General features: G+C 42.3%; 2 protein-coding genes across 3 annotated transcripts in view; one reads left to right on the top strand and one right to left on the bottom strand.

The window, feature by feature from the left end:
• Positions 1–461: 461 nt before the first annotated feature.
• mrpl21 (mitochondrial ribosomal protein L21) lies at positions 462–1,194 on the bottom strand. Its single transcript, XM_034187875.1, has one exon. It carries the CDS (start codon positions 1,160–1,162, stop codon positions 572–574), a length of 591 nt encoding a protein of 196 aa, XP_034043766.1. The 5' UTR covers positions 1,163–1,194; the 3' UTR covers positions 462–571.
• A 7,373-nt stretch (positions 1,195–8,567) lies between these two features.
• Positions 8,568–21,803, top strand: part of npepps (aminopeptidase puromycin sensitive) — a 41,655-nt gene continuing 28,419 nt past the window's right edge. For both annotated transcript variants that reach the window (XM_034187897.1, XM_034187898.1), the window contains exons 1-4: positions 8,568–8,905; positions 14,100–14,184; positions 14,366–14,443; positions 14,542–14,663. In XM_034187897.1, coding sequence (XP_034043788.1) covers positions 8,615–8,905; positions 14,100–14,184; positions 14,366–14,443; positions 14,542–14,663 — 576 coding nt within the window. In that variant the 5' untranslated portion in view covers positions 8,568–8,614. The remainder of the gene's footprint in view (positions 8,906–14,099; positions 14,185–14,365; positions 14,444–14,541; positions 14,664–21,803) is intronic.

Genomic DNA, 21,803 nt, shown 5'->3' on the forward strand with positions numbered 1-21,803 from the left:
CCGCAGGGTTGCAGCTGAACGCACACATCTCCCCACAGAGTTGCACGCTTTTCCATTTTCCCACATACGTATTAAGATGGGTTTGTGATTAGCGCTGCTGTGGGACTTGGAAGATGTTTAAAATAAATCCCATCCCATAACTAATTTAAAAATGCGGATAACTTAGCACATAACCCTTTTCCATGGTTTTAAGACCACTTTAAGTACAGCTTTCTTTGCCATCTTTTTAAATGTTTAGTTTGAAACCATTTTTTTTATTGTTCCAAAGTATAATCGGTGATATTTATAATCTTGATGATAGTTTAAATACTGAATATCTGGATTTTGCAAGTTTGTTTACGTTCATCTTTTAATTTTTTTTTAAACAAACATATAATCTGGAGATCAATAATCAGATTATGAAACCGTTTTATTTGAATTTAAACACTATGCAGCTTTTATTTTGCTTTTTTTTTATTATTATAAGGAAAACAACTTTATTTACAGTTAGAAACGCAAACTGCACAAATCTGACACATAAAGAGTCCAAAACACTTTTCCGATTTGTGCCGATAGTCTGTAATCCGGATCCTCAGGCCAGGTTCGGGGCCAGTTCGATCCGGTTGATCCTCAGAACCGTCTGCGGCCGGACGATGAACCGCTTGCGCTGAAAGCGGTGCCGCCTCCAGAAGCACATGTGGACTAGGGGCCAGGACTCGGTCTTCTCGAGGACCGTGGCCTCGACCCGGACCAGGTCTCGGCCCAGCAGAGGTCTGCCGATCAGGCTGAAGTCCTGCGCCCCGACCATCAGCACCTTCTCCATCCGGATCCGGTCCCCGCACTCCGCGTCGATGTGGCCAGTGAACTGGATCAGGTCTTCGTCTGTGACCTTCCACTGCCGGCTGGCGAAGAAAACCACAGCGAACAGGCGTCCAAAGTCCTGCTGGGCGATGATCCGGTTCACCTGGACTACCACGGCCGCGTGGCGGCGCCGCTCCTCCTCCAGGTCCAGGCGCGACAGCTCAGGCCACGGCGGCCTGGACAGCGAGGTCCGCGGCACCAGCTCCAGGCTCCGCGAACTGCAGGATCGAACCGCCGCCCCCGCCGGGTACAGGATCCGGATTCTGGACGGCAGGGTTCGGCACGTCTTCCATAAACACGGCCAACCGCCGCTCAGCGCCATCTTGACTTCGTGATGCGTCGCGTCACTTCTTCTTCTTCCCTCCTTTGATTGGCGGTGGCAACCATCAACCAGGTCCATAGCGCCACCTACTGTACCGGGTGTGTCAATGGATGCATAGACACTTCGTTTGTGTTAAGTGCACATACAAAATAATAACAATAAAACAAAAATAATAATGACAACAATAAAAGGACAGCAAAAAAATCATGAAATGACACGCACATCACAAACTGTATTGGCGTGCAGGGTAAAAAAAATAGCATCAAAAGCAAAAAAGAAAGAGACCCGCACAGCCAGTCAGCTCCCAAGCAAACCTTTAATGCAGCACCAAAAAAAGTGACGTTTCGGGCCTCGCCCTTCCTCAGACATAATTATCTTGTCAGGATGCTGACAAGATCCTGACAAGATAATTATGTAAGATGCTGACAAGATCCTGACAAGATAATTATGTAAGATGCTGACAAGATCCTGACAAGATAATTATGTCTGAGGAAGGGCGAGGCCCGAAACGTCACTTTTTTTGGTGCTGCATTAAAGGTTTGCTTGGGAGCTGACTGGCTGTGCGGGTCTCTTTCTTTTTTGCTTTTAACAATAAAAGGAGACCCAAAGTTGGAACTACCTAGCCAGATGAACACAACGCCGACACTATATCATAAGGAAGTGGCCGCTGTGTCCATAACTCTCATTTGGCAACTTGTATCAACAAACATACTGCATTAAATGAGAGTTATGGACATGGCCGAATAAAAAATAATAATAATTATCAAATTGAAAAATATTAAAGGAGTTAAGACATCTTGAATGCAGTGTTTACTGATACAAGTAGTTCCAAGTTTTGCAACATAAAGCCCCGCATGTCACGTCACGGTCACGAAAACAAAGCTCTAGATGGTTCTGCGTTCTCTGAAGCCTCAGGCCTTAAACTTAATGTAAATAAATGTGAGCTCCTTCCTATTAAGCGCTGTTGTCAATCGTCGTTTTACTCTATTCCTGTCAAGTCTCAAGTAACCTACCTTGGAGTTATCTCCAAAAACATAGAAGAAAGATGCAGTCTGAACTTCGATCCTGTCATTGATAAAACCAAAAAGAAACTGAATCACTGGTTTCAAAGAGACTTATCTTTAAGAGGTAGAATTCTGTTATCTAAAGCAGAGGGTATTTCTAGATTGACCTATGCAGCTCTCTCTTTGAATGTCAATGCTTCAAAGTGTAAAATCATTGATAAATTGCTGTATAGATTTGTTTGGAAAAACAAGACCCACTTTATAAAAGACAGTGTGCTAATGAATTCATTAGACTCTGGAGGTTTAAACTTTTTAGATTTCACCTCCTTCAACTACACTTTTAAAATTAATTGGCTCAAAAAGTTCTTCTTAAATCCCAATTCCATGTGGAATTTCATTCCAAATTTTATTTTCTCAAAAATAGGTGGTCTCCCATTTCTTTTAAAATCACACTACAAAATTGACAAATTACCCATAAAATCGGCCAATTTTCATAAACAAATGCTTCTAGCCTGGTCACTGTCATATGTATAAACACTCATTCTCTCCCCACACTTTTCAAATTTGGAACAATAGTTATATACTGTATAAAAACAAATCTCTATTTTTCCTTAAATGGTACAATAACATCATTTTTGTTTGGCAACTTTTCAATAGTCAGGGGCTTCTGATGTCTTACTTACTCTGAATTTTTATCATCTTACAAGATTCCAGTTACCCCAAAGGAATACGCTGTTGTTATGGATGCAATCCCCCAAGGTGTGTTGATGCTGTTTAAGGGAGGGGTGCTATCTTCTGCGAGGCCCCCTGATTTGCCAATTTTTGAATCATCTCTGGGCAAAATATGTTTTTCTTCCAGCCCTTCCATGAGAAACAAAAAAATTTGATCTTTATTCCAGAAAAACATTGCTACTATTCCTTATGTTATTCATTATTGGAAGCAGTTTGTGCCTGATATTAACTGGACTACTGTATGGACTTTATCTCATAAATACTTGATTACAAACAAAGTTTGAGATGTGTGCTTCAAACTTCTCCACAGATGCTACCCTGCAAAAAAGTCTCTTCACAAGGACATGGACTGCAGCTGCTCTTTTTGTTCTCAGGCCAATGAAACTGTCATCCATCTCTTTTGGACATGCCCTCTAAGTGCTGCATTTTGGAAAGATGTCATTCACTTTATACAGTCTAATATTCTTGGTAGCTTTTGTCTAATGTACTCTGATGTGCTCTTTGGTTTCTATAATGTATGTAACTCTAAAAAGAAATAATTTTATCTCATAAATTTCTTAATTATATTTGCTAAATTTCATATTCATAAATGTAAATTTTCAGGAAAAAAGCCCGTGTTCAAACTGTACTTGCTTGAATTACAACATTACAAAGTCTCAATTCAGTCTTCATCAAACCCTAAAGCTGTGAAGACTCTTGATACTCTAAAATATTTTAAGTGCTGACAGGTTATCTTTTTTTACATTTATTTATTTTATGTTTTCTTTATTCGTTGACCCCTGGCATACCTTTGTACTGTGTGTGTTGTGTGGGCCGCTGAAGAGGAGGTACTGCTGGCCCACCACCACCAGAGGGCGCCCTGCCTGGAGTGCGGGCTCCAGGCACCGGAGGGCGCTGCCGCCTCACAGGAGCAGCCAGGGTGACAGCTGTCACCCATCACCTGAGACAGCTGATATCAATCAACAGGGAGGTATATCAGCAGGACGGCATCTCCACCTCATTGCCGAGATATCGCTCTACTAAGGAGGTAACGTACTCAGCCAATTGTGTTCTTGACGATAATACTTTGTTGCTTGTGTGTTGGATAGCAGATAGTGAGTAGTACAGCGGGAGACTGTATTGGACTTCTTGGATAAGTACTCACACTCCTGCACTCACCAGTATTTTCCTGACAAGAGGTGGAGGTGGTGTTCCCACCCTGTGTGTTGCTGGGTGCTGTTTCTGTTCCTTGCCAGCAGTACCGGATCCGACGAGCGGAGGCAGTGGCCACCTGGGGTTCGGGACTTGGCGGCTCCAGTATCCCCGGGGTTCGGTGGCAGAGGAAATCGGGTGGTTCCGGTTCGACTCGGACAGACGTCTCCTATCGTCGAGCCTGCCCACACGACACCTTTGGAATTCGGTTACTGCTGTATTTGTAATCTGTTGTGTTTGTTGTGTGAATTCACAACAGTAAAACTTTGATTTGACTTTCTCCATTGTCCGTTCATTTGCGCCCCCTGTTGTGGGTCCGTGTTCCTACACTTTCCCAACAGTGTGTTTATCGTTAATCTTAAAAAAATGCACTGTGTTGCACAACTTCTCAATCATAAAAAAAGTTACAAATGTAAAGAAAGTGTGAAGTGAAAACGAACTATTTTGTTGAACACAAAAAACGTTGACACCTCCATAAGGAACTTGAACATTTTTTAATTTTTCTTGTATATCTCTTTGCCTTGTGTTTGGTTCGTTTGTTATTGCATTTGTTGAAATAAAGTTTTGTAAAAAAAAAAAGTTCTGCGTCACGGCGTCGCCATCTTACCACTCCCTCTGTCTGCACTCTGGTCTGGAAAACTGAGGCAAAATAAAAACACAACTTTTAACGCATCGCGGTGCCATTTAAAACTAAATAACACCCACAATCCAATCCCCAGTTTGGACTGTCTGAATGTTTTGGACTTATGGCATAAAAACGGAGTAAAAATGATGAGTTAAAAGGTTAAAAGTTGCTCCAGTTTTGGCCAAAAGTGATGCAAATTATTGGCTGTGCACACAGGATTAATAAATGAAATAGTTTTGAGTGTGTTCATGTTTGATTTCCAAAGTAAAGGTCAAACAAGGTCATTGCTCATTGGATTCTGTGACCTCTGACGAACCCCTTTTTATGCTGCATTCGATTGCACGTTGGAAGTCATTTATTCAGAGTCTGTATTTCCTATGTCTGGCCTAAACACGTTCCAGTGTATCTTCTCTGTGGAAAAGGGCTTCGAGCTGCTTTCTACAATATTTTCATTCTCCATCTTGAGAGGGGGATTGCCATGAGTTTGTGACCGACCGCCGCACTGAGAGCAACACCTGAAGTCAGATAGGTGTGTTGAATAAACTCACCATCAAATGCCACATACTAGTAAAAATTAAAGAAAAGGTTCCTGACTTGGATTCCAACTTGAATGGCAGTTCAACTGCACTTTTCCTAGTTTGAGCTAGTTTCCCCTGACTTTCATGTAGTATAATCGAATGCCACATTATAACCCCACGAGTTCAGCCTGGGAGCCCCAGAGAGCCTCTTTCTGTGCTCCCGAGCCGGGACACCCTGGAGGGATTATAATTCTCAACTGGCTTGGGAATGCCCAGAAGAGTTTGAGGAATTGGTTGAGGATAGGGAAGTGTGGGATGAGGTGGTTGGTCTACTATCAACTCAACCTGAAGATGGATAATGAATGAATGAAAGAGCACTCACAGAGGATCGTTGACACCATGAAGAATCACAGCTCAGTCGTGCAGCATGACAGCTTTCAGGAACACCGAGCTTCAATCTCACTGCACAGCTGGTATTTATTTACTGACTGATCACACTTTTCTGCTGGCAAATAAATATACAATACAAAAAACTAAATTCTATAAAATCATTGTCGCACTAAGGTATAAAAATAGATGAAGCACCATAAAATAAAAATCTATTACAAATATTGAATCACAGTTGATCTAAAATACCAGGAAGACTATAAATTACGTTTGGCACCAGCAAGACAAGAAATAATTGAAGCACAGCAGTAAAATGCATGTGATAAAACAGGTGCACAGCATCTCTGCAAATCATCCCCGCGACAAAAGAGGAGAAACTCACAAAGGTGGACGCTGAGAAGGACCTCGGTGTCATTACTGACTCCAAGCTGACCTTTTCAGCTCATGTGGAGGAGATCACAGTCAAAGCCAACCGGATCCTAGGATGTCTGGCCCGTACCTTCAGGTACCCTGACATGAAAGTCTTTCTCCAGCTCTACAAATTTGTAGAGCTGGATTGTAATTTGTAGCACGCCCCATTCTTCAAGAAGGACATGGATAAGATTGAGCGCATCCAACGACTGGCAACAAAGCTGGTATGAGAGATTCGGCACGTCAGTTATGAGGATCGCCTGAAGCACCTCAATCTACCAACGCAACTGTATAGACGTCAGAGAGCAGACCTTCTGCAATGCTTCAAGGTCATCAGAGGCATTGACGATATGGCCACCATCACAGACTGCTCGGTGTGTGGTGTTAAGGTGCTCTTCGAGACCAGCCTGGCAACAACAACACGAGGTCACCCCTATAAGTTACAGGTACAACCAGAAACAGGTCCACGAAAGCACTTCTTCGCCACCTGAGTCATCCCCATCTGGAACAAGCTATCTTGTCATACAGTAACAGCTGAAAACATCAACACCTTCAAGTCAAGATTACATGCTGAACTTAAAAATCAAGATATTTATTACAATTACCCTTTTTAAATTTCTTGGACCACACAATTTACCATACACAATATACAAGCAACAGAAATCTTCATTAAGCCGTCCTATTTTAATCTCAGATGGTCCTAATACTGACAACATCCCCAGTCATACTTCGAGGATCTCCTCAATCCCATCGTCATGTCTTCCGAAGAGGAAGCAGAGACTGGGGACTCAGAGGTGGACTCATCCATTACCCAGGCCGAAGTGACCGAGGTGGTTAGAAAGCTCCTCGGTGGCAAAGCTCCTGGGGTGGATGAAATCCATCCTGAGTACCTTAAGTCTCTGGATGTTGTGGGACTGTCTTGGCTGACACGCCTCTGCAACATCGCGTGGCGGTCGGGGACAGTGCCTCTGGATTGGCAGACCGGGGTGGTGGTCCCTCTGTTTAAGAAGGGGGACTGGAGGGTGTGTTCCAACTACAGGGGGTCACACTCCTCAGCCTCCCCGGTAAGGTCTATTCCAGAGTACTGGAGAGGAGAATTCGACCAATAGTCGAACCTCGGACTCAGGAGGAGCAGTGTGGTTTCTGTCCTGGTCGCGGCACACTGGACCAGCTCTACACGCTCCATCGGGTGCTTGAGGGTTCATGGGAGTTCGCCCAAGCAGTACACGTGCTTTGTTGATCTGGAGAAGGCATTCGACAGTGTCCCTCGGGGCACCCTGTGGGGGGGTGCTCCGGGAGTACGGGGTCCGGGGTCCTTTGCTAAGGACTATCCGGTCCCTGTACGACCACAGCAGGAGCTTGGTTCGCATTGCCGGTAGTAAGTCAAACCTGTTTCCAGGAGCACGTTGGCCTCCGCCAGGGCTGCCCTTTGTCACTGGTTCTGTTCATTATTTTTATGGACAGAATTTCTAGGCGCAGCCAGGGTGTAGAGGGGGTCTGGTTTGGGAACCACAGAATCTCGTTTCTGCTGTTTGTGGACGATGTGGTTCTGCTGGCTTCGTCAAATCAGGACCTTCAGTGTGCACTGGGGCGGTTTGCAGCCGAGTGTGAAGCATCCGGGATGAAAGTCAACACCTCCAAATCCGAGGCCATGGTTCTCGACCGGAAAAAGGTGCTTTGCCCTCTACAGGTCGGTGGAGTGTCCTTGCCTCAAGTGGAGGAGTTTAAGTATCTCGGGGTCTTGTTCATGAGTGTGGGACGGATGGAGCGTGAGATTGATAGATGGATCGGTGCGTCTGCAGTGATGCGGTCGCTGTATCGGACCGTCATAGTGAAGAGAGAGCTGAGTAGGGGGGCAAAGCTCTCGATTTACCGATCGATCTACGTTCCAATCCTCACCTATGGTCATGAGATTTGGCTCATGACCGAAAGAACGAGATCGCGAGTACAAGCGGCCGAGATGAGTTTCCTCTGCAGGGTGGCTGGGCGCTCCCTTAGAGATAGGGTGAGGAGCTCGGTCACTCGGGAGGAGCTTGGAGTCGAGCCGCTGCTCCTCCACGTTGAAAGGAGCCAGTTGAGGTGGCTCAGGCATCTTTTCCGGATGCCCCCTGGACGCCTCGCTGGAGAGGTGTTCCGGGCACGTCCCATCGGGAGGAGGCCCCGGGGAAGACCCAGGACACGCTGGAGGGACTACATCTCTGGCTGGCTTGGGAACGCCTTGGGGTTCCCCCGGAGGAGATGGGGGAGGTGTGTGTGGATCGGGAGGTCTGGGCGGCTTTGCTTGAGCTGCTGCCCCCGTGACCCGACTCCGGATAAAGCAGAAGAAAATGGATGGATGGATGGTCCTAATACCCACTGCCATGCTGAAGATATGATTCTGAAGATATGAAAACACACAGAAAAATAAAGATTTAATAATGACTGACAGAGGGCGTGGTAACGTGGCGTCATTCTCTTCGTCCAATGAGCGGTGCAGAGATTTTACACAAACGAAACTGCGCTCGACACAATGGTGCGATCCATGTTTCGAAGCTTCAGACGTAACGGCGCTCCGCTCGCAGCCTGTGAGGGTTCAGTTCAGTTGATGTCGTTCGTGGGTCGCAGGGTTCCGCTGTTGGTGCTGTACACAGTCACTGTCCGCTGTCCTCTCGCAGTCCTGAAGCCCGTTCGGCTCGCCTGTAGCATAATAAACTTAAGAACTAGCACACACTGCACCGCTTTCTTCCGCGTACCGGGCCAAAATCCAGCAGCTATGACCGAAAAGAGGCCCTTCGTTCGGTTACCGACCGACGTGTGCCCCGTTAACTACGGCTTGTGCCTGAAACCCGACCTGATTAACTTCACGTTCGAGGGCAAGCTGGAGGCTCAGGTGGAGGTACGTGTCTCACACTCACACGGGGAGAGTTTTCTCCGTGCGTGGAAAGAGATTTATTTTGTTATGTAATCTGTCAGACAGTGTTCCTTTCGGAACTAGCTAGTTTGTGACATGCTAGCAGCCGCTGACGAGTTTTTACTAAAAAACTTTTATAAAGACCAAAATGGCAGGAGAAGTAAAATCTGTTTCGATTTCTCTGCGTTATTCGATGCTGCCGAGCCTGAAGCTAACAGTTACAGTCCACCCTCGTGTCCGCTTCCACTGACTGTCACGTACCGTCGTGGGGCTTTAGCTGCTAACAGCGTTTAAACGACTTCACAAGGAGCTCAGAGGTCGCCAAAAGTAACTGTCGTGTGTCACTCAACTTTATTGTCGCCAAACATTATTACTTAACTTTCAGGCTGTGTTAACTAACCAGTTAAAGACGGTTATATTGTATTTTGGCTACACAGGTAGCAGCTAGTTAGCCAATGTTTGCTAAATCATGGCAACACTCACTCTCTCCGTCCCTCCCTCCCTCCAAACTCCTCTGACCGAGAATGAAAGTAAAATAATAAAAAGTGCTCCCAACTTAAATGTCGGCATTCCATGAGTGGCACTTTAAACAAGCCGAATAATAGTAAACTTTATTATTTTTATGGAACTGATTCTGTAGTCGTGAAACCATAATAGGCTAATAATAATAATTATTATTATTTATATATCTATCACTATGTGTTTATTATGTGGTTACGACAGTATGCGCACTCTGTTGGGCTGATATCCAGTCTGATATTTTATGTATCAGACAATTTCCATGACAATCGGTCAGATTTGCAACTTTGTTTCCAATTTTCATGGCACGAAATAAAACAAAGAAATTATGAGTGATGAAGAGGACAAATTCTCAGAGCAAATTTTATTACACTGACCAGTTTGAATGGGAGGAATTAACAGCAAACAAGCTCGAAGTGGACATGCAAAATGAAGACCAACAAGACAAAAACACACCTCCCAACAGCCATATAATAAACTAATTATTAATCTCACTTGCTCAGTCTGTACAGATTGGTCTGTCATTTTTCCTGTGCAGACCTCAAGCTCAGTTAATAATCCTTTAATATTATATACGTAATAATATATATATAATAATATACATCTCGCAGTGACAGCCATCTCTCTGAGATCTTGCAAGATTTTGCAGGATTTGAAACCTCAATAGGGTGAATTGATTGCCAGCTACTGAGTGTGGTAACAACTACAGAGTCTCAGCCTAATTTTATTCCATCGACTCACAGAATACACGCTCATTTCTGCTTACACTGCCTTAGCATTGGTAGTTCATACAGCTGTCCAACATGGTTTAGGTGTATGTCAGGGGAGAAACTTCTAAGAAATCAGCCAAAAATTTGATGCGCTAAAGTGGGGTGTGGTGTGGTGGTGGGGGGGCTATTGACACTTTACCATACGCAAACCGTGAAGTGCTATTAGAACTGCACAACCCTAAAATGGAACAGTTTTGATCTTGAGATTCGTCAGGTCCCTTTACAGCTTCGATGCTGTGATGTCTGTCTTTGAGATAACTTTTAATATCCTCCAAATGAGGTAATTTGTATTGCAGCACAGACACTTAAAACATAAAAACAAAAACAAAAAAACATTGAGCTTGTGACCAAAGGATACTCAGCTCAAATCACCACCATTCTCATGGCCCTTGGGCAGCGTCTTAATCCTAAATTTCTCCCCGTGTGCAGTTCAGCACCTTTCATGGCAGCTTACTAACATTGGTGTGTGAATGGGTGAATGTGAGGCATCATTGTAAAGCACTTGTCTGCTTCATATAATGAAGCAAGATGCAGTCCTTTTATTTTTATATACCAGGTTGTTGTAGTATCTTGTAAATGTGTGTGGATTTATTGATTAATTCTGCAGCCTTTAGCCCTCACAACACTCTGGGATAAGTAGGTATGAGTAATTATTTATAGATGACAGAGTTGTTGTTGTTTTTTTTTTCTTCTTTGTATGCATTTTGGTTAAAAAAAAAAATCATCATATAGGTCTAACCCTTCAGATTAGGGTAATAATATGTCTTGTCTGTAGTAGTCTGTGCATTTTGTAGGAAAAAGAAGTGGTTCACTGAACTGTGGCTTCTGCTTGCCGTGGCACTCCAAGCAGGGTTTACAAGTTCTAAATAAGTTATAATGTATGTCATCCAAAACTTGAGTCTAATGAGAAATGAAAGTGGGGAAAAAAAAGAATCTTTGAAATGAGTCATCAGGAAGTGCACAGAAGGCCTTTGTGATTTTTCAGCTTACAATAAACACACTTGCTAAATGTGACAAGTACTTCATCTGTTTCCACCTTAGCAGACTGTGGTATTGTGGTAAAAGCAGCAGATAAGGAACACATTTCAGCGTTCCACCCAGTCGCACCTTAAAACCTGCCGAGTTCAATAAAAAAGTGTCATAACTTTATCAAATGCACAATAAAACACTGAATCACATTCAGCTTTACTGTGTGAACACTGCGTTAACATTTCCTCCTCTTAGTGGAAAATAATTTAAAAAGCTTTTGGGCAGTGATCACAGAACAGTTCAAGTGCTACATGTCGTCTCTTCTCAAAGTGGTTTTGATGATTTTTTTTTTTTATTATTCTACTTTTTTATTCTTGAGAAGTGACATTTTTGTACACAGGGGAGGTTGTGTTGTTGTACAGTTTGTATGAGCCACGGTGAAGCAGGGTGGACCGGATGTACCGCGGCATGTCTGTGATCCGTTTGCTCAGCATGCTTTATAATTAGTGTTTGTGCAGCTGAGAGCAGGGTGGTGCAACCAGCAGTGCCACATAGCATGAAGGTCAGGATTAGTGCACACAGCCATAAATCTGTGTGGTATGTAAGCCTGTCACATGTTTTCATATTGTGTCAACACGTTTTCATATTGTGTCAACACCCCCCCGGCACACTATATATATATATATATATATATATATATATATATATATATATATATATATAATTTTTTTTGTAGCCTTATGTTGCTGAGATGTACAGTCACTTATGCTTCCGGATGTGTTGTAAGTGGCAGTGTGTTTATGAAGCAAACAATAAAAATTACATGCAGTAAGTGAAAATCAGAATGGACAAACCAAGTTATAAATAATAACTGTTGCAACACACAACTACAGCCTGCTGATTTTACTTCTCAGATGGCACATAGCAGCCACGGAGAATAACGAGGTGCTGTCCGACACTGCATCTGGCTTCACACGACTTTGTAAGCATAGACATTTCCAAGTTCCATGAGTTTGTCGTGACTGTCAGTAAACATCCAACAGTCATCGTCATATGAATGTTTCCTGATTCTTTTGTCCAACTGCAGTCAATAAGCAGGTAAACATATACTAACAGTTGTTGCTAACTGTTTCAAAGTTCAATTAATGGCGTTTGTCATATTTTGGCTACACAAGTTCCAGTTAGCTCGCCAGTTTTTGTTAAATTGTGTCAACTCCCCCTCCCAGCCCTCACTCACTCACTCACTCACTGCAAACTCTTCTGACCAAGAATGAAAGTAAAATAAAAAGTGTTTACAACTTGTATGTCAGCATTTCATGAATGCCATTTTAAACAAGTGTAATAATAGTAAACTCTATATGTTGAAGGCAATACCAACTTTAAATGTTTATTATATTGGTAGTTTGTAAAGCTGTACAACATAGTTTAGGTGTACCTGTCGGGTTACACACATTTGTCCTCAAGTGGTACATGAGAAATTTCCAACAAATGAATAAAAACAAAAAAAAAATTTGGAACACCAAAAGTGGCACTTCTTTTGTGTCTGTTGGGGGGGGGGGGTGCCACTGATGCACTGCCATAGGCAAACTGAATTGCTGTTGGTACAGCCCCCGTTGTTATGTCTGACCCTAAAACGGAACAAAGTTTTGAGCTTGAAATTCATCACTTGCCGCCTCCTACAGCTTTGACATTGTGACGTCCGTCTTTGAGATAACTTTTAATGTCCTCCAAGCGAGGTAATTTGTACTACAGCACAGTTGTACATAAAATATCAAAACAAAACATCAGCTCCAGGCTTGAGACCAGGTGATGCTGAGTTGCTGCCCCACAACTGTGGAATTAGTTGCCTTCAGATGCCAGAGGTGCTCCCTCCAGTTCTACATTTAAATATAGGTTTAAAAAGCCATCTGTATTCTCTGGCCTTTCCAGCCTCCTAATCTTTTCATTTCTTGTGCCACTCTGTAGTTTTGTGTTTGTCCCTTGCTGTTTTTTTTTAAGTATTATTATTTTATGTTTTTAGCTGTTTTACTATTTTATCTACTTTTTGTACAGCACCTTGGTCAATGGAAGCTGTGTTTTAAATGTTTTATAAATTAAATGTACTTACTTACTTACTACTTCAAATCCTCACCATTCACACATGGCCATTGAACAAGGTCTTAAAATCCCCGGTCACATTGACTGATCAAGGAAACATATGAGGATCTGATACTACAGGTATCGGAGGTTCGTTTTTGTCCAACAAGTCCTTTTCCCATCCGCAAAATGAGTTCCTTGTCAGGTAATGTCTGCTAAGTTCTTCAGAAAGTTTTGTGCATGTTAAAAACTTTGAGCAGAGACCAAGTGGAGAGCTTTCCCACTACCTGCACATTTGTTTGCCGTTTTGTACTCTGCTTGTCTTTTTTTTTTTTTTTTTTTTCTGCACCTATCTGACATTTCATTCTGGGCTTCTGATTGGCCAAAGCTTCAGCACAAGCCAAGAAAAGACCAGTGCAGCAACAACATGGAGCACACTTCCATGTCTTTAAGAAAGACTGTTTTTTTTCTCTCTCTCTCTCTCAGTGAGGCAGTGCAGCGGCATTGTTTGATGTTCTCACACAAAAAGTGAGGAATTATAGTGTCATGCTTTCTGACCATGACAAACTCCACTCAAATCCAGCAAACTAAGAAAATCCTTCTGCTCAGCGCAGATCTCTGTGGAAATGTGACATTTTCCATTAGCACCCCACTCATGGGAAACTAACCAATTTGCCAGTGGACAAAATATTTAAATACATAAGTAATTCTTTTGCTGTGTCAGACTGTGGCACAGCCTAATCCCATGTGAGATTTATATTCATATAATCTTTACAGTGTAGACTGGGATTATGAATTGTTATGTCACTGTATGATTTGTTCTGCACCTTTGTCACCGTCTACAGGTTACACAAGCCACAAATCAGATTGTGATGAACTGTGCTGACATCGACATCATCACAGCCTCCTTTGCTCCACAGGGAGGAGTCGGTAAGCGCAATTTAATTTTCTCGTTTTTTCCCCTCCCTTTCTTCATTACTGAATTTAATTGTAATTGAAAGTACAGATTATGTTAATCATTATTTTATTATATGCCACCTGACATAAAATCCCTGTTGGTACTGGCACACATGAGTCTCAGTGAGTCTCTTTATTGTTTCTTCCTTTCTAGAAATTAATGCGACAGGATTCAACTATCAGAATGAGGATGAGAAAGTCACTCTGTCTTTTCCAAGCCCTCTGCACAAAGGTAAGACTGGCTCTACTGCCATACATACAGAGGTAAGACTCTCTCATTGTTTGTGGCTAAGCAGATGGTCTAACCTTGTTTTGTGTACGCCTCCCCAGGCTCCGGCACATTGAAGATAGACTTTGTGGGGGAGCTGAATGACAAAATGAAGGGGTTCTATAGAAGTAAATACACAACCTCCGGAGGAGAAACTCGCTATGCTGCGGTCACACAATTTGAGGTAAACCTAGTTGGAATAATGTTTGTTTTAATCAAGCTGGATGCAGCTTTAAGAGCCAGCAGTGTTGCAACATAACTGCAGGAGGGTATGAGGGTTATGCGAGTGTTTGTGTTAATAATATAGCACCTTCAACTGCACCACAGACTAAAACAGTTAAATGTGGTCTATTAAACATTAGGTCTCTCTCTTCTAAGTCCCTGTTGGTAAATGATATAATAATTGATCAACATATTGATTTATTCTGCCTTACAGAAACCTGGTTACAGCAGGATGAATATGTTAGTTTAAATGAGTCAACACCCCCGAGTCACACTAACTGTCAGAATGCTCGTAGCACGGGCCGGGGCGGAGGATTAGCAGCAATCTTCCATTCCAGCTTATTAATTAATCAAAAACCCAGACAGAGCTTTAATTCATTTGAAAGCTTGACTCTTAGTCTTGTCCATCCAAATTGGAAGTCCCAAAAACCAGTTTTATTTGTTATTATCTATCGTCCACCTGGTCGTTACTGTGAGTTTCTCTGTGAATTTTCAGACCTTTTGTCTGACTTAGTGCTTAGCTCAGATAAGATAATTATAGTGGGCGATTTTAACATCCACACAGATGCTGAGAATGACAGCCTCAACACTGCATTTAATCTATTATTAGACTCTATTGGCTTTGCTCAAAAAGTAAATGAGTCCACCCACCACTTTAATCATATCTTAGATCTTGTTCTGACTTATGGTATGGAAATAGAAGACTTAACAGTATTCCCTGAAAACTCCCTTCTGTCTGATCATTTCTTAATAACATTTACATTTACTCTGATGGACTACCCAGCAGTGGGGAATAAGTTTCATTACACTAGAAGTCTTTCAGAAAGCGCTGTAACTAGGTTTAAGGATATGATTCCTTCTTTATGTTCTCTAATGCCATATACCAACACAGTGCAGAGTAGCTACCTAAACTCTGTAAGTGAGATAGAGTATCTCGTCAATAGTTTTACATCCTCATTGAAGACAACTTTGGATGCTGTAGCTCCTCTAAAAAAGAGAGCTTTAAATCAGAAGTGCCTGACTCCGTGGTATAACTCACAACTCGTAGCTTAAAGCAGATAACCCGTAAGTTGGAGAGGAAATGGCGTCTCACTAATTTAGAAGATCTTCACTTAGCCTGGAAAAAGAGTCTGTTGCTCTATAAAAAAGCCCTCCGTAAAGCTAGGACATCTTTCTACTCATCACTAATTGAAGAAAATAAGAACAACCCCAGGTTTCTTTTCAGCACTGTAGCCAGGCTGACAAAGAGTCAGAGCTCTATTGAGCTGAGTATTCCATTAACTTTAACTAGTAATGACTTCATGACTTTCTTTGCTAACAAAAGTTTAACTATTAGAGAAAAAATTACTCATAACCATCCCAAAGACGTATCGTTATCTTTGGCTGCTTTCAGTGATGCCGGTATTTGGTTAGACTCTTTCTCTCCGATTGTTCTGTCTGAGTTATTTTCATTAGTTACTTCATCCAAACCATCAACATGTCTATTAGACCCCATTCCTACCAGGCTGCTCAAGGAAGCCCTACCATTATTTAATGCTTCGATCTTAAATATGATCAATCTATCTTTGTTAGTTGGCTATGTAGTTGGCTATGTAGTTGGCAGTAATTAAACCATTACTTAAAAAGCCATCACTTGACCCAGCTATCTTAGCTAATTATAGGCCAATCTCCAACCTTCCTTTTCTCTCAAAAATTCTTGAAAGGGTAGTTGTAAAACAGCTAACTGATCATCTGCAGAGGAATGGTCTATTTGAAGAGTTTCAGTCAGGTTTTAGAATTCATCATAGTACAGAAACAGCATTAGTGAAGGTTACAAATGATCTTCTTATGGCCTCGGACAGTGGACTCATCTCTGTGCTTGTTCTGTTAGACCTCAGTGCTGCTTTTGATACTGTTGACCATAAAATTTTATTACAGAGATTAGAGCATGCCATAGGTATTAAAGGCACTGCGCTGCGGTGGTTTGAATCATATTTGTCTAATAGATTACAATTTGTTCATGTAAATGGGGAATCTTCTTCACAGACTAAAGTTAATTATGGAGTTCCACAAGGTTCTGTGCTAGGACCAATTTTATTCACTTTATACATGCTTCCCTTAGGCAGTATTATTAGACGGTATTGCTTAAATTTTCATTGTTACGCAGATGATACCCAGCTTTATCTATCCATGAAGCCAGAGGACACACACCAATTAGCTAAACTGCAGGATTGTCTTACAGACATAAAGACATGGATGACCTCTAATTTCCTGCTTTTAAACTCAGATAAAACTGAAGTTATTGTACTTGGCCCCACAAATCTTAGAAACATGGTGTCTAACCAGATCCTTACTCTGGATGGCATTACCCTGACCTCTAGTAATACTGTGAGAAATCTTGGAGTCATTTTTGATCAGGATATGTCCTTCAATGCAAATATTAAACAAATATGTAGGACTGCTTTTTTGCATTTACGCAATATCTCTAAAATTAGAAAGGTCTTGTCTCAGAGTGATGCTGAAAAACTAATTCATGCATTTATTTCCTCTAGGCTGGACTATTGTAATTCATTATTATCAGGTTGTCCTAAAAGTTCCCTAAAAAGCCTTCAGTTAATTCAAAATGCTGCAGCTAGAGTACTGACGGGGACTAGAAGGAGAGAGCATATCTCACCCATATTGGCCTCTCTTCATTGGCTTCCTGTTAATTCTAGAATAGAATTTAAAATTCTTCTTCTTACTTATAAGGTTTTGAATAATCAGGTCCCATCTTATCTTAGGGACCTCGTAGTACCATATCACCCCAATAGAGCGCTTCGCTCTCAGACTGCAGGCTTACTTGTAGTTCCTAGGGTTTGTAAGAGTAGAATGGGAGGCAGAGCCTTCAGCTTTCAGGCTCCTCTCCTGTGGAACCAGCTCCCAATTCAGATCAGGGAGACAGACACCATCTCTACTTTTAAGATTAGGCTTAAAACTTTCCTTTTTGCTAAAGCTTATAGTTAGGGCTGGATCAGGTGACCCTGAACCATCCCTTAGTTATGCTGCTATAGACGTAGACTGCTGGGAGTTCCCATGATGCACTGTTTCTTTCTCTTTTTGCTCTGTATGCACCACTCTGCATTTAATCATTAGTGATCGATCTCTGCTCCCCTCCACAGCATGTCTTTTTCCTGGTTCTCTCCCTCAGCCCCAACCAGTCCCAGCAGAAGACTGCCCCTCCCTGAGCCTGGTTCTGCTGGAGGTTTCTTCCTGTTAAAAGGGAGTTTTTCCTTCCCACTGTAGCCAAGTGCTTGCTCACAGGGGGTCGTTTTGACCGTTGGGGGTTTACATAATTATTGTATGGCCTTGCCTTACAATATAAAGCGCCTTGGGGCAACTGTTTGTTGTGATTTGGCGCTATATAAAAAAAATTGATTGATTGATTGATTGATACAGCTTTCCCTAAAATCGGGTGAAATCACAGTATGTTAGAGTTTAAAGTAAATGAGTCTGAACACTCAGTACAGATAGTCATCTTTAATTTGATGGCAATTATTGTATTTGTCTGAATATAAGTTGGCCCAGATTATAAGATCACTCTTTAGACATATTTTGCAACCAAATGTTATTTTTTTGAAAAAGTAAATGCTTTTGTTTGAAAATTTGCTAATGAAAACAGTGACCGTGAAAGGGAGAGGGACTAGATTGCACCCTTAGGAGGAGTTGTAACGTGCATGAACTCTGCAGCAGTAGCTGCCGTAGAGTCGGTCTTCAAAGGCAGAAATAAACTGTGCACGACGTGGTGTGACTTTGCTGCTCTCTTAATCTCTCCTGATCCAGTTTGAGCAGCAGAAATACCCATGGGGTCCACGGATGAGGTAGGGGGAATGTGGAGTTGGTGAAACAGGAGCTTCTTTGTACCGGTAGCAAAGTCAGAGAAAGAATTCACTTTGACATTGCAACAGGAGTGCAAGGGCTCCTGGGAGAACTTAAAATGGTAAATAATTGTGATTTGTTGTTGTTACGTTCGCCAAGGACATAATAAAATCACCTGCGTTTATTTGTCTGTCTGTCTGTTAGCAGGATTACGTCAAAACTACTGCACGGATTTTGAAATTTTCAACACAGATATATTAGGCCATGTAAGACTCCATTAAATTTTTGAGGTGATCCGGATCCAAATCCAGATTCTGGATCAAGATTTCACTTTATATATGCTTTGAAGAATTACGTCAAAACTACATGACAGATTTTGACGAAATTTTCAGCACACATACATATTAGGCCTTGGAAGAGTCCATTAAATTCTGGAGGTGATCTGGATTCTGGATCAAGTTTCACTTTATATATTTTTTGAAGGATTACGCCAAACCTGCCTGACAGATTCTTACCAAATTTTCACCACGGATGCATGTTAGGCCATGGAAGACTCCATTACATTTTGGAGGTGATTCAGATCCAGATTCTGGATCAAGCTTTCACTTTATATAGGCTTTGAAGGATTACTTCAAAACTACTTCATGGATTCTCACCAATTTTGTACCACAGATCGATATTAGGCCATGGAAGAGTCCACTGAATTTTGGAGGTGATAAGGATTGGTGGATGTCAGAAATCTCCGATTGCTCGTGTATTTGAATGTTTTATGCTGGTTCTTGTGGTGATCTTGTTAAAGTTGTGTAGATAAGTGATTGTAGTGTTAAAATGAGAGATTATGTCTCCACACTGGCCTGGGAATGCCTCTGTATCCCCCAGTCAGAGGTGTTTAATGTGCCCTGGGAAAGGGAAGTTTGGGGTCCCCTGCTGGAACTGTTGCCCCTAACACCTGAACCCGGATAAGTGAGTGAGTGTTAAAATGCAGAGAAGCAGCATTTGCAACTGGTCAGTGATTATAAGGCAACCTCATATTTCCCAGATGTATTTCTTGGTGGGGGGACGACACCAGTCTTATATTCAGGGCAGTACAGTACATCCGTACAATAAACAAGGTCATTGTCATTTTCTGTGAGTCCTCTCTAGTTTAACGGTACCAAATCCAATTGTCTGCTCACCTGGTCACGGCCAAGTGTGACATTCTTTCACTATTTTATTGACAAGTTTGCTGGAAGGTGCATGGGAGCTGTTGCCAGCGTCTTGATGGCTCCCCTCACTTGTCTCCTTCATGTACACTCACTTTTTTCTGACAGCCTGCTGTAGGCAGATTTACCACACTGAACTTCAAGAGATATGTGTCACTTTAAATCAACTCCAGACTTTTTATCTGTTGACTTCTTGACTTTAGTAATGATAAATAACAAACGGGCATGAAATGGCCCAACAGATGATGTCCAATTACTTCTGGTCCCTCCTGAAAAGGGATCAGTGCTCGTGCGCACACACATGCACAGTATGTGCTGTTATTTTCTGATGTGGTTAAAACATGCATTCTCGTCTGCAAACCCGTCTTTATTGTGCTTTCAGCTCTAATGTGCTGTGAAATAATCAAAACTTTGTCCAAATAAAGTCCTGCAGTAACTGTGTGCTTTCTAAAATACAGCTGTGTTTACATGTTTGTGATGAAGCTTGGCCATGAATCACGAGCCAAACCTCAAACTCCTCCAGATATTCACGTGCTGGTTTTCTGACACTTTGGTCACACCTGGTTCAAACATATGAAGCAGTTATAAGTGTGTAAAAGTACACAAAGGATGCAAAAAATACTCCAGAAAAATGTACTGCAGACACCAGCTGTGTTTTACTGTGTGGTAGGTTTGCAGCTTCAGATTGTTTTTGTAACTCGGTAATGTTCATCTAATCTTTATGATTAATGGGTAAAAATAAGATGTATTTAGAAATATCTTCAGTGTGAGGAGAGAAAGTTTGAACGCATCTTTCTGCTGCTGCGAAAAACTTCAGCCTGAAACTACGGTGTTTTTTTTTGTTTTTTGTTTTTTTTTTCTCCCCACATTTAATCTGTTCGGGGGGGAGTGACGTCTTTGTTGCTGTAAAATTATTATTATTATTATTACGTCCCCCAAGGATGTAATAAAATTATCAGTGTTTGTTTATTTACTTCTCTGTCTGTTAGCAGGAATATGTCAAAACTACTGCAGAGATTTTAACAAAATTTTCACCACAGATAGATATAAGGGCATGGAATGTTGTGTGGGCTGCTGAAGAGGAGGTACTGCTGACCCACCACCAGAGGGCGCCCTGCCTGAAGTGCGGGCTTCAGGCACGAGAGGGCGCAGCCGCCTCACGGGAGCAGCCGGGAATGACAGCTGTCTCTCATCACCACCTGACAGCTGTCACTCATCACCAATTCATCACCATCTCCATAAAAGCCGGGCAGCAACTCCACCTCCCTGCCGAGATATCTTCAAGCCAAGAAGGTAAACTGCTCAGCCGTTTTTTGAGTCTTTCACAGACAGTTTTTGCTTCTGTATTGTTTGCAGTCGTTTCTGTGAGTGCTTGCAGCTGGAGGCTGGGTTTGTGGTTCGTGGAGGGCTGACGTCTTCGCTCCCCACGCCAAACTTCGATAAGTACTCACTAATACTGCACGTGCCGGGTTTCTGGATTGGAGGTGGAGGTTTTCCCTCCGTTGGAAACTAAAGACTGTTTTTTGCTGACTGTTTGCTGGGTGTGTGCTCACACCCACCCATGATTGTTTCTGCTTCCTGCCAGCAGTATCAGATCCGACAGCCGGAGACGGTGACCACCTGGGGACTCGGGACTTGGCGGCTCCAGTATTCTCCGGGTTCGGTGGCGGTGGAAATCGTGTGGGTTCCGGCTCCTCTCTGGACGGACGTCTTCAATACTCGAGTTTGCCCACACGTCACCTTTGTAGACTGACTACATACAAAATTCTGTAATCGTCTGTATTTCGTTGTGCACATTCACAACAGTAAAGTGTTCTATTTTCGGCTCAGTCATTGTCCATTCATTTACGCCCCCTGTTGTGGGTCCGTGTCACTACACTTTCCCAACATGGAAGACTTCATTAAATTTTGGAGGTGATCAAATCCGTATTGGCTGACATCAGAAATTTATGATTTCTCTTGTTGTTATTATTGTTTAATACACCTGCAGAAAGAAGAAGTAAAATGTGGACAGTAAAGCTTGAATTAAAATTGGTGACATGATCCACATTTCTTCAACAAAAACT

The sequence above is a fragment of the Thalassophryne amazonica genome, chromosome 15 (genome assembly GCF_902500255.1).
Source record: "Thalassophryne amazonica chromosome 15, fThaAma1.1, whole genome shotgun sequence".
Lineage (NCBI taxonomy): Eukaryota > Metazoa > Chordata > Actinopteri > Batrachoidiformes > Batrachoididae > Thalassophryne > Thalassophryne amazonica.